The sequence below is a fragment of the Micropterus salmoides genome, unplaced genomic scaffold (assembly GCF_014851395.1).
Source record: "Micropterus salmoides isolate LMB-PRFRI ecotype aquatic unplaced genomic scaffold, ASM1485139v1 Ms_hic_scaffold_13, whole genome shotgun sequence".
NCBI lineage: Eukaryota > Metazoa > Chordata > Actinopteri > Centrarchiformes > Centrarchidae > Micropterus > Micropterus salmoides.
Genome location: NW_024040374.1, coordinates 22,858,842 through 22,885,368, shown reverse-complemented (window position 1 = coordinate 22,885,368; position 26,527 = coordinate 22,858,842). Strand labels below are relative to the sequence as shown.

The 26,527-nt window shown below is 41.0% G+C and overlaps 2 protein-coding genes across 4 annotated transcripts; one reads left to right on the top strand and one right to left on the bottom strand.

Annotated features, from left to right (window-relative positions):
* The first annotated feature begins 1,557 nt into the window (after window positions 1–1,557).
* On the top strand, window positions 1,558–13,786 carry mef2b (myocyte enhancer factor 2b). The gene is given in 10 exon segments (XM_038716260.1): window positions 1,558–2,111; window positions 6,166–6,245; window positions 7,482–7,685; window positions 7,867–7,941; window positions 7,943–7,996; window positions 8,211–8,400; window positions 9,496–9,644; window positions 9,823–9,937; window positions 10,724–10,817; window positions 11,595–13,786. Coding segments are annotated over 9 exon segments (1,248 nt in total). The 5' UTR covers window positions 1,558–2,111; window positions 6,166–6,191; the 3' UTR covers window positions 11,908–13,786.
* Window positions 13,787–15,324: 1,538 nt separating this feature from the next.
* Window positions 15,325–22,947, bottom strand: tmem161a (transmembrane protein 161A). Of its 3 annotated transcripts, XR_005444129.1 has the most exons (12): window positions 22,808–22,947; window positions 22,147–22,250; window positions 21,983–22,066; window positions 21,254–21,345; window positions 20,876–21,032; window positions 20,322–20,537; window positions 20,014–20,157; window positions 19,792–19,905; window positions 19,465–19,639; window positions 19,227–19,323; window positions 18,395–18,648; window positions 17,460–18,246 (listed from the first exon to the last, which is right to left on the bottom strand). XR_005444129.1 is itself a non-coding variant. In XM_038716255.1 (11 exons), the coding sequence occupies exons 1-11, from the start codon at window positions 22,808–22,810 to the stop codon at window positions 17,145–17,147; spliced, it is 1,491 nt and encodes a 496-aa protein (XP_038572183.1). In that variant the 5' UTR covers window positions 22,811–22,947; the 3' UTR covers window positions 15,325–17,144. The 3 variants fall into 3 exon arrangements, 2 of the variants coding, with proteins under 2 accessions (XP_038572183.1, XP_038572184.1); XM_038716255.1 differs by lacking the exons at window positions 17,460–18,246; window positions 18,395–18,648 and adding an exon at window positions 15,325–17,449; XM_038716256.1 differs by lacking the exon at window positions 17,460–18,246 and having other exon boundaries at window positions 18,393–18,648.
* Window positions 22,948–26,527: the final 3,580 nt, after the last annotated feature.

Genomic DNA, 26,527 nt, shown 5'->3' with positions numbered 1-26,527 from the left:
CACAATCCATAGGCCTGTACATACAGAAAATTACAATCATTTAAGTTCACAGCGGTAGTTAAGGTTCAGTTTATAATCCAAATCAAACTGCAATACATTCACTCATTTCACTCATCTAAACTAAACAACAGCAGAATTTTGCCACAATCTATGAGGAGAGGCAACAGTGACCTGATGATATGATACTGAGGCACTAAACAGATTGATATATAACACTTAATTAATCCGCAGGGATTCTGTGAATTACCTGTGGACACTTCAGCAGAGTGAATGCCTGCCAATATACTTGAACCAGCTTGCTTTGGTTGAAAGATGGTCTATTGAACCACAATAAATATATTTATTAATATATTTTTATGAAGTTAAAAAGTTGGTACAATAAGGAATTATTGATCCAGTGCTGCACTGTTGAAAAGCTCACGGTGTGCAGCAAGATTAAAATTACTCTGACATTTCCTTTCAGAATGAGGTTGATGTTTTGAGAAATGAGATGCAAAAATGTGTTTTGCAACTGCAATTAACCGTTTCAAAATTCCAATAAAAGTCCCTGCATAATTCCTCTCATTTCACACTTAACAGAGTAAATACAGAGTGCAGCTGTAGAAAACCCTGAATTAGTGTGGGATTTTCAGATCATGAAAATAAAAAATCAATGCAGAGTTCAATTAATCTCATGCTGCACCCCTGTAATCAAAAGTACATAATTTACACAGAGAATGCGTCTTTTGTATATGACAAAGGGGTCATGAGATTATTATCAGGGAAGGAAACAAGAAAAAGCAAAGTTCAGTTGCACAAAATTACATAATTTTTTCTGCCTTTTCTCTAACCTTTGCTTTTACCTGAGTAGTTTTACATGTTCTGGCCTCTAAAAATATTCAAGGGAAAAACCCTCTGAGCTACTCACAGCTCATGCAACCTGTGACACTAGTTGACATTGCATTGGATTATGGTTTCAGGAGCTAAAAACATGAGGAATCACTGCTTCCAGGCATGCTGTAAAATTCCTTCAGGCCTTTTAATATGTGCCCCCCCCCAGGTGTGTTCACATAGGGCCTACAGTAAACATATTAGCCAGTGATCATACCCCCTGAGTTCACAGTGTCTTTCATACAGGAACCACACCAAACCAAACCAAACACCATTTAATTTTATACATCACTCAGCCATTATCACCTTTTAACTGAAGCGACACAACCGCCCATTTTGAGTGTTGAAAAACCTTCATGAGCTGCATTACTCAAAACGAACGGTACAAATCCCAAAGAAGAAAATAGTATTTTAGTCTCACCACAATTTATTTTAGGAAATCAACAATGATGCCAGCCAAGAATGGCTTGCATCATCAAAACCTAGAGCCTCCAAGGGCCCAGCTGCAGATGGTCGCCATTAAGATGAACAATAAGTTCTTTATTTTTTTTGTCAGCCATAACACAGTCACAAAAATAATCAGCGTGTCAGATGTTCTTTGCACTTTACACTTTTTCATGTTATGTCATATAACTTTGATGGTCATAGATGTTGTTTTGCAGGCTTTGCCGCACCGTCTCTAGAACATTTTTTCTCCACAAAAATATGCAAATATCACATCACAAGACAGCACTTTCCACTGTCCCACCCCTCCAGTGATGATGTTCTACATTTAATTAAAACTACTTTTTAAAAAAGCTTCGTAGGACACAATCTTACCAAATGGTTGGTGTTTGCACTCTATTACGCGTTTATTTATTTTAGTAGCCCTACACAAAAAAGTGTAGCCTATGTAGTGCAACTTTGCTGTGATCTCGCTGACAGTCTTGGGTGAGTGAATGGTGCGTTTGAAGGCGGAGGAGTGTGTCCAATGGCGCGGCTGAGGAGGCGGTGTATGGTGACAGAGAGAGGCGGGCTGTGCAGCAGCCAGCTGTTGGAGAGCAGCGCTCCTGAACCATCCGCTACTACCGCACCAGGTGAATATCTCAACATCAACACCGAGACAAGGACACGAAGCAAAACACTTCTGCTCATCGAGACATAGATGTTTTTTTCCATCTGCGACTTTTGCTGTCTGATTGGTTCCTCGATCAAGCGGGTGAAACTCCGGGGGTGAACAGAGAGAAGAAGATCGAGAGCAGGTGAGATCAGATGTTTTTGAAGCGTGTGCGTGTACTTTCTTTTTTAATAACCCTGTTGTTGTTAAGGCAAATGGAGTTTGCTGTGCGGCAGTATTTATGGCACAGCTGTGAGCAAAGTAGGCCTACCTGTTGCTGTGTTATTGAAAGCAGCCTATAGATGAAGCTATATTTGACAGGGATGCTTGGCAACTCGGGGACAGTCAGGCTATTCTTAAACGGTGTATTTTGAATGACGTCAGCAATTTATTAGACTTAATTATCCGCAAACATTTTTTGAGCAATGTATTTTTACAGTTTTTATTTTTAGAGCCGAATAGCTGGCTGCGCAAAACGAATCCGCGTCCTTTGGATTTTGGCACATCCCGCGGATCTTTAAGTCCATATAGCCTACACTTGGTGCGACTTTAAGAAGCATCTCAGCTCGGTATTTCCCACATTTATTCCTTTTCATAAGTTGTAGCATAATTCACCCTCTGAGCTGAGTAGCAAAATTACAATTAGCCACTTAGATAGATAGATAGGCAGATAGAGAGATAGAGATAGAGCCTTTTGTAAAAAGGAAAAAAAAGTGATGATCTCTGCCTGTCAAAAGAAGTTGTCAGTTTTCATTAAGGTGTGTCTCATCTTCACAGTTACTTAGAGTCCATTGGAAACAACTTTATAAAGTCATGAAAAACTTTTTCAAGTTCAGCTGGTGCCTGCATGTACTATTGCTATTCAGACTCTATCAAAAATATCAAGGCAATTCAATTATCTCCTGTTAAAATTAGACAAATATTTCCTCACCATTGCTCTGCAAAGGCCCGCTGAACTGCCTGACCCCCTGAAGATGGCACACAGGCAACAAACACAGCATTTATTAATCCTGGTATACCGGTGCTTTCAAATCAACAAATGTCAGTCTTTGGCTTTGAGCACAAAACCTTAGTAACAAATGAAGAGTTACACGAGGGGCTTCCTCTTCTTAAAATGCATTTCACTTTTGATTTGAGTGGGTAAGACTGTGCCAGTGACATTTTAAAGTTAAAATGTCTGGTCACCACCCTTTGTAACTTGGGTTTGGGAGGATTTATATATTGGTTCATGCAAATTATGGTGCCAGTCTTCTCTTTCTGGAGACAGTTTTTGGCCTGGTTTCAGGCTTGTGACTTACACAGGAGTGACTAAAATAACTAAAAACAGCAAATACAAGGCTGCTCACCAGAGTTTAGGTGTCATCCACACTGCTGCAGTACTGCTGAAAAATAGTATTCCATAGTGGCAACAAGACAGTGGTGCAGAAATGATTAAGAGAGAGTTAACTAAAAGGATTATTGCTGCAGTATTTTATTTTTTAATTCTCTTGGGGGAAACTGATAACAATATTTAGCAATATTTAAAAAAAACAATAGTGCATATGGACCTGTATAGTGGAGAAAATGTGACTGGTGTTGTAGGAAGCTGCTTTGCCACCACAGAGTAAGCCATTAGCTTATTTGGCTAATATTCTTACACGTGTTTACCATGTATTTGACACATTGACAAGCCATCATGCTCTGAATGACTCATGGAAAGAAAACTATCGAAGCAGAACCCTCAATACTCTAGAAATGCCCTACTTATTTTCCCCTCCTCATTCATGCATACAGATCACTGCAGCAAGAAAAAATATCCAGCGCGATACATTAATGAGTATCATCACAACAACTGATCAAACCTATTGGAATGATCTTATCTGTTGATGCACACGCTTTTAGTTGTCTGTTCAGGTGTATTGTTGTCCCAGTGATGTCTCCAGCGATTAGATAGAAGCGCCCAGGGTATGTCAGAGAGCAGGGCTACTGTGCGCTGTGCAGTTTTTTCCACTGCCTCGCCTCTGGGAAGGCGTCTGACAAAGGTGCCGTCTTTCCCTGTAGAAGCCTGAGACCCAGGGGCAAGTGTGCAATTATTGCACTACTACAGCAATTCTGTTTTACGTTCATGTCTTACAATAATACTTTTGGGACTGGTTGACGACATTAAGTAAAAAAAAGAAGGCCTGCAATTTCATTTACTCAGTGATGAGAGCTGACCTTGAAGATGAAAGGCCACATGCATTAGGTGCGTGCTGCTAGGGCTAGCTCTGGTGCATTCACAGACCTCAAACGGCAGTTGTTGTACGGGAAAACATCCAGAATTAGCTGATGTGTGAGGCACAGCCAGGCTCTTCCTGCCTGTCTTGGCCTTCAACAAACCTACTAAACCACATGCAGTTATAAAGATAAAAAACTCCGTATACACCGTTTGGCTGGAGTATAGCTATATTTACCCAGCTAGTTATGTGTTTTAACAGGGCTGTCTGTGGTAGTGATTGTCGTTGTTTAGTTATATCTGAGAGGAGAGGAACCTTCTGTAAAACCCTGAGATAAAGATCTTTCTGTCCTGTTTAGAGCACATGTCCCACTTCCCTCTCTTCTCATCATTAACATGCCTTGATATGAGGTTAAATTGTCTCACTTCTGGTCCCAAAAAAGAACAGCCTGATCTGTGTTCAGTTCTTTGTCGTGGTCAAGTTGTAAGTTAGACAGACCAGTCCTGGTTTTTGTGGTCCTTTTGCATTGAAGCAGGAGCTAGTTGTCCACAGTGTCCCCTTTTTTATCATAGAGACAATGGCAGTGACAGGTTTAACTGCCGCTGTCGGTGTTGAGGTGTGTCTTGTCTCTGCAGCATATTCAGCAGCACACTGGACATCACAGGACTTTATAAGGTAATAATGAGGGCAAAGAGGTGGATTCCTCCAGAACTGCCCCAGAAGCCTGTGTGCCAAGCTTACGTTGAGAGACAGCGGGCACTGTAGGGGTCGTGGGAACACAGGCGCCATATCCGCTCAGGCACCATCAGGAGGGACAGGGAACTAAATATAGAGAAGTCCAATACATGTCAAGTACTGAGGGGGAAAACCAGTGAAAACTCCTCTGGGCTTTGGAGAATCACTGTATAGTCAGGTCACCACTTAACGTAGCTTGACTTATAGTGGAGTGTTAAATGGAGATAACTCATACGCAGAGACATTTGATGTAGTGTTGTATGGTTTTGCAGCACAAGTCACATCATGGCTGTTTCCCATAATGCAATAGGGTGAAAATTGTCCTCTAGTTTCACATTTCTATAAGTAGCCGGCTCGGTACACAGTCCTGCAGGGCAAGGGCGGACATTTCATGTCACTGCTGGTGGGGACGACAAACCCATTGGTCTCGTAGTAGAGAACAAGAGCTGTTAACCGTTTGTGTACCGAATACATTGCATGGACACTGACAACAGTGGGGGACAATGCAGTAGTCGCTGGATATTGGTAGGGACATGTCCGTACTAAATTCTATGCCCTTGCTGCAGGGACAGGGACAGGCCTAGGGGTTTTCTAGACTAAGGAAAAAAGAAAAACAGTGGGTGTAAGTTTCAAAAATGGACATTCTCAAGCCAACCACAATCCATCCATGCCTTTGCCTCCTGCCCCTCTAAATCCTGCTTTTTTCTGACCTGGCTGTGCATGAGAGAGGAGTGGGTGGTTTTTAGCTTCATCCATCTTTCAAAAACACACCGTTTACTTTCTGCTGTTTGGTTTAGCTATTGCCTGTTGAACCTTTAAAAGGAGCTATAGACTGTATTTTTAACCCTGTCTCTTGGGGCTGTGCGGTGCAGTCGAGCACTGTGCTGCTGGCCTGGGGGTAACCCAGACTGTGGGGGTGTCAGACTGTGTGGACTGCTGGCCCGGCAAGGGCCACTCTAACTTTAGACCGCATCGCCTCATGGTGGTAAAAATAAACACCCTGCCCTTACCAAGGGGGATGGGACTTTAATCACTTAAACCAAATGGATGACATTTTCCTACCAGAATTATATGAAGAGAAGTATTGTTTAATATTTGTACTGTTGTTATTGTAAAATATATACATATACACAAGAATAGACCATTAGTTCAGGGGCCACTGCATATAAATGGGACTTTGAGCCTCAACAAACATTTTTCACACAACTTCATTTTATTTTTCAACATATTTATTCTGCTACTAAAACATTGTTATATTTTCTTTTACAGGTCAGAGTGTCACACTGCAGAAAAAAATGGGAAGAAAGAAAATACAAATCTCTCGTATTCTGGACCAGAGGAATAGACAGGTGGGCCTGCAGGCAATATTTTATTTATACATTAAGAATAAAAACCATAACCTTTTTTTGTACTTGTATGTTGTGGGTTTGCCTCAGTGATATTTACGGTACGCTACATTGATATCTAGATATATCTAGAATGATAACAGGCCTTATTTTCTATGATGATAATGATGATATGATGAGACAGTAGAGGGTTCATAGTTACATTTTACAGTAATTGTAGCATGCATACTTAATTTTCTTTTAATAATTTCATAATTTTTCAGTTAAATGACTGTGAGACTTAATTTATGAACGTTATAGCTTTTTATTTACAAAAGGACACAACCGACAAGGTGAAATTGAGATGCTGTTTTACACTGAAAGTGTACAGAGCACTTTAACAGCATGACATATGGGGAATAAATATCATTAATGCCTTAAAAGAAGAAATATTTGACAATACATTAGAGGACAATTTATAAGTTTGCTGGAAGATGAATCTGACAGCGCAGATTCTTTATTATAATCTTGACGTCAATTTACTCTCACAAGTTATATTCTTCTGATTCGCCACAGACTGAAGTAATGTCATTGCAATACTGCAATGTGTGAGAAATGTTGACGTCATACTCATAGCGTATTAATATGTTAAACAGTATGTATGAGAAAACACATTAAGTATACATAAGGATTCATTGTAGACACCAAGAAGAATGTGTTAAACTGTGCTCAGAGTGCCGACAAATACAATTTGTTTCTCATATCTGATCTCTAGGACTAAAATGTTTTTTTTGGTGATAAGTTTTGTTTTGGAGAGTTTTTTCTTATCTGAACTGAAGGTCTGAGGCTGTATAAATATACTTGACTGCCAACCCTGTTTTATGTGTATTTGCAAGTGATCAGTTTGGATTTGTGTGTTATGCTTGTCCTTTATTTAAAGCAATGATTTCCCAACCCAACCCTACCTTTAGCAGCATTTTTTTAAGCAGCAGTAATCATTCATCTGATAACAGGCTGATTATGTGGCGACTAATCCAAGTTGGTCAAAATTATTTTTTTCTATTTTAAAAATTCTGCTACAACGCACTTTGTCTCATCACACAACTCTGCAGGACAGTACCAAGTTAATACAAAACCCTTTTTAAATATTTGACTTAACGTTGATCTAAATACTTAAGATGCATGTAGCCTTCATCATCAGTAATTGGCTGAACTTAAAGGCAAGATGACACAAACTTCTGTGTGTTTTTCATTTAATAGGTGACTTTCACCAAGCGTAAGTTTGGTCTGATGAAGAAGGCCTATGAGCTGAGCGTGCTGTGTGACTGTGAGATCGCCCTCATCATCTTCAACAGCACTAACCGTCTGTTCCAGTACGCCAGCACAGACATGGACAAAGTGCTGCTCAAGTACACAGAGTACAGCGAGCCACACGAGAGTCGCACCAACACGGACATACTGGAGGTACTGTCCAAGCTGCTAGTCAAGGAAATGACAGTAAAGCGTGATTTAGCATTAACAAAATAGTCAATTATTTCAGAGCGGAAGCGGCAACATGAATTTCAAGTTGCAAACTTTTACGAAAAATTACATAAATGCTGTCATTGTGGGTAATTTCCTGTGTGCACTTTCTGTTCTTTATCAGACTCTGCGTAGGAAAGGTCTCGGTCTCGATGCCTCAGAGCTCGACGGTGAGGAGAGCATGCAGGTGGCCGCAGACAAAATATCCTCTCAGCGAGGGCATGGATCTCTCTGTGGCTCGCCAACGCTTCTATGTCAGTCCACACACACTTCTGCTATTGCACATTCACAACACACACGAGCATGAGAACACACACACACACACAGGCCGAGCTGACCTGAAGTGATGACCTGATGTGTTTAAATGGGAATTCTTCTAATTCACAACTCAAATTGCCATGTTTCTTCACTTCTTGATAGCTTGTGGACTTTAATTCTCATGCTGATATTATACATTTTACTCTTCAGGGCCCATCGCTTCTCTCACCGGAGGCCCAGTTCCTGGTGTCTGCAGGCTGTGAGAACAGCTTCCCCAACTCCTCCGGATCCAGCATGGCATCCCACAGACCCCCAGGCTTTAAACCTCTGACATCCAGACATGGCTCTGCCAGCCCCGCTGCGCCACACGCACACACTGCATTCATGTCGCCACACTCAGGTGAGCAGAACCAGCCAGTCCTTCTGTCTGAACATTACCAGAATCACTTTAATCGCAAAGTGACAGATTTTCAAGAAAACAGGAATTTACTTTGTGACCATTTTCACAAAAGCCAACAGTCAATTCAAGATTTACAGACGACAAAGGGACCATGGATTCCACAAACTTTACAGTACATACTATTGAGAGTAATAATTAGCATTATAATGTATATATTTGTGTATTACTATATACTACATGTCATAATTGCAGCCAGCAATGGCACTTTTTATGACAAGGAGGAGTTTCATAGTGAACTAAACTGAATTAAAACTCTCCACTGAATGGACTTCAGTCACTTGGTCACAAGTCACCAATTCAATGGTGGCCAAGACATCAGAAATTCACAGTTGTGCATTTTAAAACTGGCACTGCATCACAGATACATATTATGATTTATTACCGTTCTGCTTTCTGCTTAAAAATAGATGCAAAACATTTGACGTGGAAATCCATGAAAGGCTCCTCTAGGGTCTTGCTAAATGCTTGCTGTAAAATTCACATGTGTACTGCTAACCTTCTGTGCAGCTGGCTGTGAACTCACAGGAAGCGTGTGTGCACGTGCGTGTGTGTGCACACTAATCTACACATGCAGTTGGACTGTTTTGTGAAACTGGCCCTCCACCAGTGTGACAGCGGCTGTAACCAGTTCTGTGGTTTCTGTACAGAATGTATCACACCTGCCAGTCATGTCAGCCGCTTTTACAGTGTTAACTATTTGGAAGCACTATGATGTCATTAGACACTGAGAGCCATAGTATTTTTAAAAGTATTATTACAGTCTTTCTAATAATTGACACTGATTCTTAGTTTATGATCAGTTGAAAATGGATTCTGTCACCAGAATATTATATACAGATATTAACATGAACTGCTAATTGTCCCATAAAGACCAGATACTAATTCAGGTCAAACTAAAAGAAGAAGTTCATTTTTATCACACTACACAGAAACAGAGGGAGGTGAGGAATGTGTCACAGAGAATAAATTATTCTTCTGTGAGTGAAACAAGCTCACATCTCTTTTCACTTCCTGCTCCTTTCTTTGACTGTGTAGGTATTGGCTACTCCGTGTTCTCCCATGGCAACCTGAATCGAGCTCTGGATATGAAAAGCCCTCCTCCTCTGAACCTGGGGGGTGAAAACCTTCGGGGAGATGCTGCTAATCAGGGCATGGGGGCCACACGTGCAAACCACAGCTCTGCTGTAAGTAGCTGTTACTATCCAGTGTGAGCTACATTGAAAGGTGTCAGTGTCAGAGAGTCACATTTCTCACAGATATAATATTTATATTTTATGCAGTATGTATGCCATGATGACACTGTATCATTGATTACAAACTTGAGATTTTAAGTTTGGGTGTTTCTCTTTCCCGGTTCATCAGAGGGGGGTCTTGTACCAGGGCCTGCACAGCGGCAGCTCCATGGTAGCCATGGGCAAGGCAGGGCTGCTGGGTCACAGCTTGGGAGGCTATGGCCTCCCTTCTCATGGAGCCTCTGGTATGTCTGCTGTGTATCGTCTATTCTATGGTAGATTAGGGTGACTAGAGAAAAACCTGAATTGAATAAGAATTCTAAATGTAAAAGACAAAGCAAATGAAAAGGTACTTTAAAGGAATAGTTCCACATTTTGGGAAATATGTTTATTTGCTTTCTTGCTGAGTGTTAGATGAGAGTATTGATGGCACTCAATATGTATTTGTTTGTTGTGGTTAGCTTAGCTTAGCACAAAGACTGGAAACAGGGGGAAACAGCTAGCTCTGTCCAAAGGAAACAAAATCTGTCTTCCAGCACATATACAAAGGCTGAGGTGCAAAAACATCAAGTTTTTATGAGGATATTGTGCAGGGCTTATTTTTGGCCTGGTGTTGTGACCTCATAAAGTCGTAGATTAGAGATGGTTGCCTGACAACATCACAGTGACGTCAAGATTCCAGGAAGTTACTACACCCGTCCAGGAAATAGTCCTGCATATAATCCCAGATTAAACAACGTTAATTAGTGAGTTTTAGAGCCAGGCTGCTGTTTCCAGTCCAGTCTTTCTGCTAAGCTAGGCTAGCCAGCTGCTAGCTGTAGCTTCATGCATGTCTGTAGTAAAGATATGAGACAGCTCACATTAATCGTCTCATCTAACTCTCAACAAGAAAGTGAATAGGTGTATTTCCCAAAATGTCAAATTGTCCTCTTATAGCGAATGATCTATCATATCATAACCTGCTTCTGGTTTATTTAATCCATCTTTGTATTCTCTTTTAGTTTATATCCATGTCTTTTCTTTCTTTTCAGAGTACAGCCAACCTGGTTTCTATCACTCTGTTAATCTACAGCGAGGAGCAGTGAATCCCTGGCAGCCTGCACATCCGCCTCAGGAGCACCATGGGTAAGGATACTAATTCGTAATATGGTACATCTAGGTGGATAAAACATGGGATCATGGCAGAAAGTTGAATCCTCTCACTGTTGCTCCAGCAATGTTCTTTTATTCACTCTTTGTGCAACGTTTCGACCAATCAGACCTTTTTCAGGCGTAAAAGAGCACTAACAAACGTCATCCGCCGAAAGCAACCATAAGTGAGGCCTCAAAAGATGTTATTATTTGCCAACAGGTGTCAACAACTGGAAAACAAAACAATGTGATAAACAGTCTAAACAGTCTAAAATAATTATATAATCAAAAGAAATTTAGTAAAACCTTATAAATAGATTAAAAAGAAAGAAAAGAATTAATAAATTCATAAATTAATTAAAATAAATTGAAAAGGATTATATAAACAATTTAAAAAGGAATACAAAGTCAAAACAAAGGCAATGAGAGAAAGAAAAAATAAATCAATAAATATTTAAATATATAATAAATATATTAATCATAAAAACAAAATATTTGAGTGTAGAAAGATTATTTTAGCTGTGTTAAAGTTAACAGCATTTGGATTTTGGGTTTTTTTCCCCTATAAAATATGTTTGTTCTTGGGCTACACCTGGTTTTATTTCTCTTATTGATGTTTTATTTTGGTAATTGTAGTATCCTTGTTTTACTGTCTATACAGCTGGATTAATCTGTGAATCAAGTTTCACCTTATGCACTTCAGACAAAACTGCAGAATTGGTGATGGTCAAACTCAGACATTTCTTTTGTCTTCGCTCTTGTTGTTTGTAGGATGTCCAGTGGAGGGTGCTCCTTCCCCTCCCAATCTTGCTCTTCGACCTCTCCACATCTCCCATCTCTCAACCTCAGCATCAAATCGGAGCGTAGCTCTCCTGAGCACATGTCCTCGCCCGCCTCCCCTCCTCTACACCACCTCAGGCAGCACTCTCCAATGAACAACCCCGATTCGGCTCGCCATACCCCTCCGGAAGCCCGTCCAGCCAATGAGACGAAGGAGTTTTCCAAAGCCGGCTACCCACAAGACGAAGAGGAAGGAGGGCAGCCGCTCAGGCAGTTAGAGATAAGTGATGGGTGGCAGAGATAGCTGGCTGCTGCCGTCTAATACCCATTCAATCAGCTATCTTCCATCAAAACCAGTCCTCTCACTCACACACACACACACACATGCACACCACAGAAGATAGCAAGATGGGGTCAATTTGTCCCCATCATCCCAGAGAGGAACGCCTCTCTTTGTCTCCTTACACAGAGCTGGTCTCTCCTGGGCGATGGAGAATTTTCTCTGCATCACTTGATTGGTCCCATGAGGAGACACATGCAAACAGACATTCGCTTTTTGTTTGGTTAGGTTTTAGTTTTCTGTGTGGAGCAAAAATAAAATTTGAACTGTGTTCGTTTTGTTCTGTTACTTTTTTGAAGTTAGCTGCAGCAGCACATCGGGACCAGCTGAGTTTCTCCAAAACTTCAAAACCGCCTTAGCCGTCAGCCCAAAATCAGTGACATGGTCTCCCCACATAAAACAAGTTAGATATCACCCGCTGCTGGAGCCTTGGTCTTTTCTGAAATACGCTGGGACATTTTAAAAGAGAGTTCACATTTTCTCAAGGCTGCGTTTGAACAATTATTAATAGTAAAATAGTTTTTGTTTGCCGTAATTGATCCTCCTATCCATACCGGTGGTGAAAATATCCATTCATAATGTACATCTAATATAAGAAATCAGTCACAGTCTTTATGCTGTGCGGTCTAAAATTCAGCTGATAGGAGGCTTCAGACATCTGAGACAGTCAAATGAAGTTGGTGTCTTTGGTGATTTACAGAGTAACACAAATAGGGTGTTTTGTACTAGAAAATACTGTATTGATTGATTTATCTGACTGCTGAAGCTGAGCAGGGGATCTCTTCAGGGCCAGCATGGACAGGAGGAACAATTACAGCAAACCAAAAAATCTTTTAATGTACATGGGGACAAATGGGTATTGTTCGGACAGACTTGTGAATCAAAATGTGAATCTACCCGTACATAGAAATTCTAGGCATCAGGTGTGTCTCAGGGACTTGGATGATGGTTTCTTTGGGAAGTTCATAAAATGGCTTCCTTCTATGTGTGTTTGTAAGACTGTAATTGTGGATAAGCTAAGCATTAGTTATGTTATTCCTTCAAATAATGCTAGTTTCACCTTTTTACTTTACTTTACTCTACTTTTCAATAATTAAAGTTGTGGCAGTCTCCTCCAACCAAAGTGTTCAAATATTTTCCCTATGCACTGCAATCAAATACTGAAACAGCCAAAGACATTGTGTGTTTGTCTTTATTGGGTCTAATTTGAGTTAAGTAATATACAAATTGTATCAATTCTTTTTCCTGAAGGGCTTTATTTAGTAATTGCATATTGTAAATATTATTACTGCCATTATTGTCTTGATATTTAGAAATATATGAGACACTGTGTAATGAATGAGTCTCAATATTCATAGGATGTTGCATTTTTAACCCCCCCCACAAATTACTTTTTTGTTGAGGAATGTTTAGTTTTCATTATATCTTTAAATGTAATTTGCACTGTATTTTTGTGCACTGGATTTCTGTGTGTTTTAGTGTTGCATATTCAACTTTTGTTCCATGAATGACAAAACATACTCGGGTTTGAATGAATTTCCACTTATCGTCCACAAGGGGTCATCTTATTTCATAACATTTGGAAGACGCAAGTTCAGTGGTTCACCCTGAAGACCTTGAACAACTACATCATGACAAACTCTGCAGAGATTCAGTGAGCTGGCCGGTGGAGGTCTTCAAGTTCAAGTGCTGCTGTGGAATTAGCTCTTTTTTATGCAGTTATGTGGATTAATATCAGCATGAAAAACCAAATTATCAGTATTCTGATGTTTTGGGTTGACAAAGATTTATATTTGACATGTGTTGTGATTCCTTTTAAATAAAAAAAACGGTTTGATTTGTACATTTGCCTTCGCCCCTTTTTTCTTCTACAAAGGACATTCAGATTATTATCTTTTTTTTCTTGTATGTTCAATCTGAAAACAGATAAAATGCCATCCGCTGTGTAGCAGCATCAAGCTTTCATGTGTCCATTTATTTAGTCTTATTCACCTCCGTTCCATCTTTTGAACACACACACACACACACACTCCCTCATTATCATGTCTGGCCCCTGTCAGACAGCTCACCACGCAGCCACTAAATGAGGGGAGCAAGAATGGACCACTTAAAAGCCTGTGAGACCTTTACAGAGACATACATTTAGCGCAAAAAGGCTCATTTCCACAGCTGGTTGTCTCACACTAACTATGCCAGAATGTTTCCTTATGCTACCAGTATGGAGCATTTCAGCTAAAAGCATGAGTTGAGCCTCGGTTCATCTCTGTCCTCCCTAAATGAAAAGAGATTCTCACTGGGGTCATGTCTGGTCTGCTCCCCTGAGACCAGGCCAACCCAGTCTGTAGGGCATGTCTGGGTCCGACACACACACACACACACACACACACAGAGGTTTCTATAGCAACCACAGCCAGTCATGGCTGCCAGTCCACAGATCAGACTGAGGGGGCCTCGGGCCTCCAGCACAGATGCACATAATTAATGTGATTATATAGATATGTCAACCTCTCACAGGCCTGTCACAGGCTCAGACAGGAGCACAGCTCCACTGGTCATGCTAGGTGAGAATGCTTCTTACAACGGTGTAACTTACAAAGCTCAACTTGTACTCCCTCAGCCATGTCTAACAATAACCGAACATTTCCTCTGGACATTTTCTATAATCGTCGCCAAGAAGAAAATATTCAAACAACATGCCAGAGCTAAATTTCAAACAGACATAAAATATGGGATGTCAGGTTAACAGGCGCACTACAAAATGTCTTCACTTCGCAGGGTCTTTGTGATCCTTGCTATCCTCCAGTGAAGCATGTCCCAGCGAGGTGGCTGTCCCTCTCTAAACTACAGAAGCTTTGTGGCTTCTGATTGGATGTGGAAGTCAAACGATATCGACAATACATCATGTCAACTATTGAACAAAGAGCCTCTCCAGTCTTGCTCTGGTGAAAGGGGACGTTCCTGAACTCTTGTTACACAATTGGCATGTAAATCTGAATGTTCTAATACTGCCATAAAACTTATAAATCTGGTTTGAATGTTTTTAGACTGCACTGACAAACTGGAGAGGATCTGGAAAACTTCCAGGAACCGTAACGGCTCCTTCGGCCAAGTTGAGCGTCCACAAATAATATTTCTTCCCAGACTCTCGAGGGGCATCAGGTTCATAGTAATTATCAGTAATTAAAGAATGATCTTCACAGCAGGTTGGGGGTCAGAGATCAGTACCCAGCACAGCGGCGAGACACTCCATTGTCAAGCATGATGTCTTTTGTCAAATGGAGCACCGATTTTTAAAAGGAAATGTTTTTATCGGCAGCATCTCCCACCCTCCTGGAGGGAAAGCAGATTTGGGTGGGAAGATCAAAACTGACATGAGACTGAAAATAATGAAGTGTTTTATTGAGCCACACAAACAAAATATTCATGTTACAGCCAAAAGTTTGCACACCATGCATTCAGAAGATCTCAAAGAGCAACATTTTCATATGAACCTCACAGTATAATGATTTCAAAACATTCAATTTAAATACACCAACACACACAAAAAAAACCCAGAATACAAAATGTACAGAAATGCAGCATCTGTATCATTCGAAAAAAATGTTATGAAACTTTGCATCATAAATAAATAAAAATCCACTGCCGCAAAACTGATCTAAGCTGAGCTTTTATTAATCATACATGTACATGACTGACTGGCTACAAAAGCAGTAAAACCTAAAAAGACGTGTTGTCAGTGTGTAAAAATAAAAAAGACAAACGTGTGAAATGTGTTTGGAGTGTTAATTTTATCTATTAACAAGTTATATCGGTTCTAAATATCTTGATCAGGGAGAAAGGAGACTTTAAATCCACTCAAAATCCCTGAGCTCCCAGGCACTTAGGAATACTGTAGGAAAATCTTTAGATAAAAGAAACAGCTCACCAATTCTTGGCTAATACACGTCCACAGCCACAACTGTGATTCACCTTCAGCTGAGCTTTTCTACTTATTTGCACTCAAAACAGCAGAAACAGATAACAAAAAAATAACATTTAGCACTCTTGAATCGGTTCCTTAAGGGGGACAAAGAGTCCCTCGCAAAAATAAAACGTCTTATCTACACAGGGATTAAGTACTAATACTTACCCTGGTACCAATTAAACACTTATATGCAGCATTAAACACAGTTTTATTAATAACAATTCAGGTGACACTGGCATCTGAAAAGTGGAACATTTTTCGGCAATTTAAGTAGCCGGAAGATGACCAGGGGCCTGTATCCGAAAGCGAGATGAGTGGTTGAACTGGGTGTCTTGGGCTTAACTCTTGTTTTCTGGTGTCATGAATCCCTCAATGAACACTCACTTTTTTAATAGAACTATAAAATCTTTTTATATGAAATTGTTTTTGTACAGCTGTGTCCACTCAGGGTTTAAAATGTTAAATTAAATTAATACATTTTAATAAACATTTGGCTACATGAACAGCCTAATGAATAGCTGTTATAGCTGCTCATTACAGTAATTGCGCACATCATTGCACTTTTCTTCTCTGTCTTAGCTGCAGAAAGAGCCTTCCTTTAAGCGTTTTTAGGTGTATCACCAAAATGTAACTTTATCTAGACTACTGAACATGGTGAAAATGCCAAACAAATATAAAAAGGCAGAATTCTTACACGTATTTACAGCCCGACATTAACGATTTGGAAATGATTTGTACAGCTTCCTTTGACCTATACCAACCGAATATCCCTGTGGCTATCACTGTGTCTAGTTAAGTTCTCCACTCCTTTGTCTTTTGATGTTGCATGTAATTAAGAACTCTGTCTCTGTGATGTGAACGCACCTGTAGCTTGATCGGTAAAACCCAGAGTAACCACCTTTGTGATACCAGTTAACAAGGATTGCCAATGTCAGACTTAGTGAAGCAAGGTGACCCAAAGACAGACAGGCTAATATGAACTTGCGTTGCGATACAGGCCCCCACTTCTCTCTGTAATTTGTGTTACTGATACCAGTAGCCTGCTGGTCGCCAAATGTCATAAGGGCAGCAAGGTCAATATTGGAACAGACAATGCCTGTCTGCTCTGAGCAAACCTTGATCAAAACGCCTATTACAGTCACAAGGCGCATACTGTCAGTAGTTGTGTGTTTTTCATGAAATGTCCCCAATGCGGCTGCATTGCAGGTAGAACAGTACGGCACTTTGTTTTCCTCAGTTAGTTCTGCATAAGGTACTGGTGGAAGTAGATACCAAACAGAGAGCTGATGACCTGGCAGGCAGCGACCCACCAAGTGAGGAAGGCGAAGAAACCCCGGAAGAAAAGTGGAGTGAGGACGGACCTCAGTGCTGTGAAGGCCTCCGACAGGCGTGCCACCGTGGCCTGGATGTCCTCTTCCATGTCCTCCACCCCCTCTTCATCTTCATCGAGACCACCGGGAAGCACAGGTGCTGCTGTGGGCATGACCAGTGCCGGCGTCACCCCGGGAGGCTTCTCTGCACCCGGGCTCCAGGAGAAGTCCCCTACAAGACCGGTAGAGATCAGTCCAATATTTAGATTTTACCACTAAATGTGTGAGGAGAAGTAAGAAAGTAGCCACTTGAAAGATACTATTGCTTGTTATTTTTCACTGACACTAAAACTTGACATTTACTGTGGATGTTTCTAATATTTAACTCCGCTGCAGCTGCAAATATCTCAATGTGGAATAGTTCCGACATCTTTACCACTGTCAATTCTGTCGGGTAAATATATGACCACTGTTACGACCTGTGAGGTCTCTGTGCCGTATTTGTGTTGCTATGGATGTGTTTGTCTCTCTCCTGCAGGTGTGTACCTGTACTCTGAGTGTGATGCTGGGCTGAATTCGCAGCTGTGGCTGATCAGCGACAGTTAGTGGGCAACATAAGCAGAGCCAGTGGACTGTGCTCTGTCTCACGTCTCACTCACCCACCCTTCCTTCCTTGGACTTGCAACAGTCTGTGTGGCTTACTGTTTGATTATTATGCGATTTACTGTGTCATCTACTGTGTGACTTGTAGGACGTGACCAGCAAGGTGCCGCTGGCAACTTCTCGCGCCGCGAGGTCGGTGACTCCGTGGAGGCGGTCGTCGGCTTGGCATTCCCGATCAGTGGAAGCCGGTGTGGTGAGCGGCGGGAAACCTTCATGTGTGCTTCCCCAGCGCGGTGGAGCCGTGGAGACCGTGTGGCCTATTATGTTGCAACCTATGTTATTTAGTTACTTTATAACTCTCATCATCTCTCGTGTGGGCAGAGATCGTCTTTTGTTGATTAAACGCCTTTTGTTATTTTTTGTTTAAGAATAAATTAACTTGACGCATATTTTGAGTCCTTCCTTGGTTTTTCCCACCTGGTTATTTATCTTTTTGTTCGTCCCACACCCCTAGACAAGCTGGGGACGTAACAACCACAGCCAATAGCTAGTTAGCTATCGATCATTCTTTATACTTTTCATTAAGTTATTTAAATGTAGTGTTACTATTCTAGCTCTCATGACTGTGCTGTGCATTTTGCTTGACCATTTCTCCTTTTCATTCTCCCTGTTTTCTTATGTCAGCTGTTTACTGCAGCTGTTCGGCAGGTTGTCTTTGTTTGTTTTTTCCTCCGCCCCAAGCCCCTATCCCCGTTCTCTTGCAGGTTTTGTTGCTTTCTCTGTGGTGTCTGTGTGTGGTGTTTGTGACCCTCATCCCCACCTTCCAGCCTGGTGACAAATGAATACAAATTAAAATATTTAAATAAATAATAAAACAGACAAAAGGAATATATTAATACTCTCTTGTTAAAGTAAAATCTGTCTGGCACAGCATGGTATCCAGCTTCTCATACTCTATACCAGGCTGCTGGGCAGGATAGGTATAAAAAAAGAAAAAAAAGTTAGCTATCGAGGTTAGAAACAGCTAGCCTCGCTCTGTAGGTAACCAAATCACCTCTAAAGCTTACTAATTAACATGTTATATCTTGTTTCTTTAATCCATACTAAAACTGAAGTATAATTATAGGTTGTTATGTACTGGGCTATTTTTGAACTGAAGCACTAGCTGTTTCCTCCGTTTTCCAGACTTGATGCTAAGATAAGCTATCCAGCTCTTGGCTGTAGCTTTAAATCTAACAGAAAGAATATCAGGAGTGGTACCCATCTTTCCATCTAACTCTTGGCAAGAGAGTGAATAAACATATTTCCTACATGTAGATGGCTGGAAAAAGTACAAACAAAGATCAAGTGTGGATTCTTTCTTCCAAATGCAGTGTTCATGATGATGGCGGGGGTATTTTACTTACCTAGTGCCTTGAGGGCCAGTGTGGAGAAGAGGATGAGAAGTATAGGAAGCAGATACTGGAGAGTAACTACAGTCAGGTAGCAAAAGATACGAGTGACCTGAAAAAGAGCGTATTTATTTTCAGTTAACACTGCTCATGCAGGTTGGGAGTTTTTACTTTTCTACTGCCCAGTTAAACTCTTTTCTATGTAAACATTTCTGAGCGGTTATTCAGCCCGACATTGTTCAAAACATCTAACCTTCCTCTGAATGTCAATCGCAGCGATACGTCCCACCTCCTTCTTCATCTGCTCCACCCACTTCTGAGCCAGATTGAGGTAGGCTTGCATGTGGTAACGAGTCATTCCTAGACGCAGCACGCACAACACCAAGATGATCCACAGGCGCATGCTGTCAAATGTTTCACTGGAAACTCTGCAAGTGCGAGATTATGAGAGGATCCGAAAAAGTCAGGACAATGTGCCAATGTGTGGAGAACATCTTGCATTACTGGCCACTGCTTCTGTCTTGAGAATTGAGAAATTAGCTGCAGTGGATAAAATAAGCTAATATGTATGTACACTCACATTGTGACCGAGGTCTTCCCCATCGGTGCATTGGCAAGGAAGTCCCTTGCAATGGGTTTCACCCATAGGACCAACACAATGACTGGAGACAAGAAACTCATGTGCAGCAGAATCCTGCAGGAAACATTAGGGACATCTAAGAGAGCTAAATACTGCTAATGTCATCTTTTTAATAAGGCATGAGTACATTACTTGCTTGTTGTAGTATTTAGCAGTTCTTACTGGATGAGTGGGCGGTCTGAGTTCAACTGTACAGCGTCTAGATGAGTCTGAGCTAGTCGCAGGCCGGGGAAGGCCAGGAGAGCACCGATGTAAGCACAGACAGCAGCCAGACCGAGCTTCACGGTCAGCTTGGTCACTGGGATTCTGACGGGAGTCATAACAACCACCAAAAGATTGGCACAGATATTTGTTAAGAAAAGTCTGTTACTGGCTCATTCATAGTGCTTAGCCAAGGTAGAGTCTCTTAATGCTTGATGCAATGTCCCTCAATATTATATCATGTTGTCTCTGCAGGGAAAGATACTTACGACCAGTCAGCGTAGCCCTGCTGTTTGGCAAAGACTTCCAAGTTGTCAAAGAGGTTGGAAAAGCCTGACTCCAGGCCGAACTCCAGGTAGTCCTCACGGACCACCAGCACCAGCATGGCCACGAGCAGAGACAGAAAGCCAAAGGCGAGGCACACCGAGCGCTCACCGCCCTCTTCAGAGCGGAAGTAGTGGCTCATCAGAGTGTGAAGGGACTTTCTGCAGGTTGTGGGTTAAATGAAAACAGCAAAGAGGAAAAAGTAGCATCCATCCAGTTCAAGGCTTTCAATTTATCTTAGTGAGGCTACTTTATGTTTAGTGTATTGACTAGTTTTAAAATATCAAGTCTTCTAAATATAACTTTTTACTACTAGCATACATACTGATAACCTGTTACAGTTTTGTAACTCTGACTAGATGCTTCATCATGTTTGTTAATTGATCACGCAAGAGACTGCAGCTGTAGAAAAAGATAATCGTGTTTCATAGGATCAGTATTGATGGTTACAGACTTATCTGTCATGATTACATAAAGTTACTTTACAGTTGAAGGATACAGACTGAAAAGAACAGTCAGGACACACCAGATGGCTCCGATATTGACCTCTTTGCTGGCATCTACAACACTGTAGTAGCACTCAGTGAACAGGAAGACACCCATTGCATAGACTGCAAAATCTACCAGCCATTGGTACTCCAGGAAAAAACGCAGCACTGAAAGTAGAAACAAGAAAATACACAAACATTAGCAGGCTCAGGAGATTATTTTGCGCTCCATTAAAACTATGATCGACAAACTGTTGGGTAGGGACTACAAAACAATGTCAATGTTGTAAAATGCATGGTGAATGAGTTGTGAGTCAACAGCTGAGTTTGTGCAGCATGTGTCCTTGCACGCCATCATTGTGGTGTTGATAAAGCAGTGTTTGTCTTACCGAGCGCGTCCATGGCGTTGACTGGAGCTTTCTCCAGGTGAAGGTCGATGTCTTTGGGCACAGTGAGAGGCTTGCTCTCCCCGTTCTGTCTCCTAGAAATCAAACAAAAGAAAAGACATGACTATATTAAACACAAATAAGTAACTGAAGTACAGCACAGCACTGGCAACAGAAAGCAAAACTCTGTAGCTTTATTTCAGAGTCAAGTCAAGTCAAATTTATTTAAAGTGTAAAATCACCAGCTGTGTGGTCCCAGTACACTTTTCAGAAAACAGAGAAACAAAGTTTGCAGAATTGGATTAAAAAAGGCTGACAACACATAAGATACACACATTAAAAAACAATAAAATACACAATTATAAAACTAATAAATAGACAATTAAAATGTATAAAAAAAATCATAAAATACCCTAGCCCAAACTAAAAGCTTTACTAAAAAGAAAAGTTCTTAGCCTACTCTTAAATATGGAAATGTTGGTTGCTTCCCAAACCCAGACAGGGGTCTGATTCCACAGCCAAGGTGCCTGATGTGTTCTTAGTGGGGAAGTATGGTGTAAGAAGTTCTTTCATATAGGATGGTGTCTGACCATTAAGGGCTTTGTATGTAAGAAGAAGTGTAGAGAGTGCAAAGATCTATTCATTTGATTTTAGTGTTCAGTTTCTCCCTCTAGGCAGCATTACTTTGATGTGACTCCTTTCTGCAGTAACAGACCCTCCCCCAACTCCCACCTGTCTCTCCTGGTCTGCTTGGGCATCTGCTTCCCTGCCAGTGCACACAGCTCTCCTTCTGATGGGTGTTTGAACCGGAACAAACTGGAAGGAATGACAGGCACATGTGTGTAAACAGTGGACAGCACGTTATGTGTATAATCTGATTGTAAGGGTGTCAATACCTGCCATTGCAGAGGAGCCAGCGCGCAAATGAGTAATGTGGAGCCATCCTCTGCATTATGCTGGCTGCCAGCAAGCTGACCACCAGCTGAATTCCCATCAGCGCCTGTCAGAGCACACGCACACACGTTTAAGTATGAGATCCGACTCTGAAACTCCTATCTTGCACATGACATAAACAGTAAACGTTATGTGTCAGTTGCTAGAGCATCATAGACGGTCAGGGAGCAAGAGTACCTTGTCTAGAACTGTGACAGCCGGTCAAGACCGGTCAAAACTGTATTTCGTGTTGAGTCGTGTGCATGCATGATCCAAGAAAGTTTCAAGAACAGGTAGTCTGCTACACCAAAGGTGAATAAGTTCACATATCACAGGCTGCGCTGGAAGCTAAGTTACATATCATGTTGAAAATATAACAGAAGTGGTTAAAAATGGACGGTTTTAAATGAATGAAAGTTAGCAAATGGCTATCGTGCTAAATTTAGCTAAACTTCACCACCTGTCAGTGCTGCTGTAAGCGTTAGCAAGCTAGCTAGCTAGCATTAGCACACTGGCTCTCATAGCAAACAATACAAAATGAGCTCGCTGGCGATTTTTACAGCAGGCTGTTAAGACAGGTAACTACCGGTACATCCCAATGTACTGTGGTGTGAATAAAATTACCATCTTTTCTCTCGAAAGATACAGTTAGGACCAGAGTAGCTGCCGAAGCTTCTTCACTTGCAGGAAAATCTTGACAGCTGAACCAACTGACATGTGAAACTGATGAATGTCCCGGATGTTGTAGTGGAGTCGCCTGCTGCCTTCAGGTGCTCCTGGAAAGCTTTGTAAATTTCATTTATACCTCCTTTCTGCATTTCTCATTAAGATAAAATGTTAAACTACCTAGTAGCCTGTGACGCAGTTAGATGTAGCAACACCTGTCAGGTTAACATGTAATCATTTCAGTTTTCTGAACTGCACCCCAAATGGATTTTTTGTGTGCCTGCGTTTGAAATTTACTGCTAAATTTTGAGTGAAATTTTAAATGCAAACATTTAAATTTTTTTAACTGCCAATATGACTACTACTAACACAATTGGACCTGTCTAATGTGCTTTGGATTGGATTCCTGCGCTCACAGTAATTAAGATTTATAAGCAACAGCAGTGCTTAAAGATGTTATTTGTTAATTCGCCTCTCAGGCTACAAAGAGCCTATTACAGCCTGCTGACTGAGAGGAGGACTGTAGCCATTGCCAAGACATTGGGCTGAAAAAAATCTTCTAAATCCTTTGCACATTCTTTGAGAATAAAAACTATATTTTTGTGTATAGTCAGTACTCTCCTACAAAGAATTGAACATATGGCAATAAAGGACAGTAGTGTCTTAACGTATGAGGCCTCTATTAATGAAAATCAAATGTGATTTTAATTGGCATTGGTGTATTAATACTATTGCATTTAACATATAATTTATGTTGTTTTGGATAGCCTGATACCCAGTTCAATAATAATGTTTTTTTGCTGGATTGATATAAATATCTATGCAGGAAACTTTATTTTTACAACTTTATTGAAATAGTATAAATGTCCAACAACTGAACACAAGCAACAGTGACATCTAAACGCTCAGCTACCCTCAGCCTCAATATTCACTCATCATAAGCAGTATGTCCGATGTTCATGAAGGCATCAAAGCAGCCACAGAAGAACAGGCTTTCATTGGCTGGTAGCAACACTTACTATATATATATATATATGTGTGTGTGTGTGTGTATTATTATTATATTTAAATATAATAATAATATTTAAAAATATTATTAAAATACATAACTTCCTCATAATATTACTTTTGGACATGCAGAATATTTCTGAAAATACTGAGTAGACAACTGTTAATACATATTCTCTTCCAATTAAAGAAAACATTGAAAAAGTAGGCAGTAGAGCAGTTTTAATTTCACCAACTTGCTCCCACTCCTCATCTCTAATTAAAATGTAAAACTGTATCCGTCTTAGTTCCTTGTTCTTCCTCAATACCCCTGAACACCTCTGTGAGATCCTCCTAATGATAATCTCTGTGTTTCATGCTTCCACCATCATGTATCTTAACATTTGATTGGATGAAAACAAACATTATGTAAATGGTGAAGCTTAAAGTCTCTGATATGCTCCTCTTTCTCCCTACACACCACACAGACACCAGGGAGGGGGAGAGGGGAAAGGGGCACATGTTTTTGATGTAATCATGAACTAAAGTATTATTTTTCCATTTCAAAGGATAAGAATAAGGAAATATTTTATAATACCACCATGGTTATCTCCACACCTGTAGACGAAGTTTATATCATTGTAATTTGTTGCTGTATTATGTTGTATGATCTCTGAGCCTCAGATTATTATAAACCAGGAGGTGTTTGGGGAGTATTGTGGTACAAGGACGGCAGCTCTGGGTGCACTGATGCATTCTCCATGTGCGGTATGCTTGGTCACTCAGGTCCACAAACACACACACACACACACACACACACACACACACACACACACACACACACACACACACACACACACACACAGTGGCCTGTACATGCATTGTAATATCAGCTCATCCTCTGTAAAGCTGTAAACCTGTATGCCTTCAACAGTGCCAAGTGTTTCCAGCAGCACGCCCTCTAAAAGATCTTTTACCACCACCTTTCACCACATTCAAATCTGTGTTTAGCATGAGCGCTTGTGTTATTTGGGTGGTCTGCTGAAGTCGATTGAATTCCCACTTTCTGCTAATTGGTGGCACGGTGCACCCCTTCTGCTGAAGATGTGTCTGATCCTTTGCCCAGTGAATTTGCGCACAAGAGCATGACATTTCAATGACAGCTGTGAATTTGATCAAATGGAGCTTTGTGCCATGAAGCAACAGCATCTCTGCTGGGTCTGTATGCACCACCGGCCAGGCATCTGTAAACATAAACCAGATAAAATTTGTTGTTCAGCTCAATATCAAACTCTGTGTGGTTGTTTGATCTTTATGAGTGTTGTAGATGCAACTCCTGCCTGTACCCAAAGGCAATTAGTTTGTGAGAATCTGAGCAATGGGAAATGGAGAGATCACATTTTAATTAGGATTTCACTTCTGCATATTACCTTTAAAGCAATAAAGGTGGTTGTTTCTCCAGCTCCTGCTGCTACTGAAGATGAAATATACACTGTAGTATTGACTAATATGGCGAAATAGAGCATTTGAGAATTTTATGACCTCTTTAGCAGTACATAGCACAGCATAGAGCAATGTGTGTTGTTTTATTAATTGCCATAACATCATCCTAACATCATCTAACATTTGCCATTGATCACTTAAATATTCTGTACACTGTACCAACATCTCAGACATCAAAATGTCAGTCACACTGTGAGAAGAAATGTCTCTGTCTGAGTGGAAAAACACTTCCATAATCATCATCTTTGACACAAATGCTAATCCCTCTGCCATGTTAGCCATCTGTGGCTGAAGTGGCGGGGCAGAAATTACTGAGGAAAATGGACACAAATAAAATGCTAATTCACTACGGGCTACAAGTGGCTCCCCTCCCTCTGCTCAGCTCGGGGGGCCTCTCGGTTCCCACACCACTTCCCTGTGTCTCTCCCAGGGAGCTGCTGGGATACCGGCGGCTGCTTCTGAGGCCGCAGCAGGGATGCAGCGCTCCCATTGGCTTGTCTTTGTTTGCCCCCATGCATGGTATTCATCGGCTGATTTAAATATATGCAAATGTTGCAAAGGTGCCCCGTCAAAGGAAACTCCCACCGCCTGTGTTTTTTCTCTCCCTTCATTTTCCCCGCTCTTTTCCTTTTTGTCTCTTTCGTTAAATGCTCCCTCCTCTGCAGTGGGGGGGTAGCTGTGGGAACCAGCTATGGAGGGCCAGATCTACTTTGTCACAGGGATTTATGTAAAAGAGGAGAGAGACTCATGACTGTTAATTTCCAGACATAGACATACTGTATATCACGAGGAAGAGAGAAAAGGAGTCTGTTAAGGATTTTCACTGGTGATACAGAAACCACAATATCAAGGTCATAAGTGTCAGACAGAGGCATGGCTTTTTGTCTTTCTAATCAAACATGTAGCATGTGTCACGTACCATGGCTTACTGATCATGTTTCAGCAGTAAGAGGAATTTTACATATTGTGTAGAAAGTTGAGTTTTTATGGGCCTTTTTCACAGCAAATATTTAGACTTGTCATTGGAGGAAAAGCACATGTGTTTCTTCAGTGAGAAAGGCCCATTGAAAGAATCAATTATTACAATAAAACAAAACATTTCTAGAGTTATTCACCTAGTTTTAAGATTTTAAAAAGCCATCCTGCCTGAGCTAAAGGGTTAGGAACAGTCTGCAATGGCCCTGCATC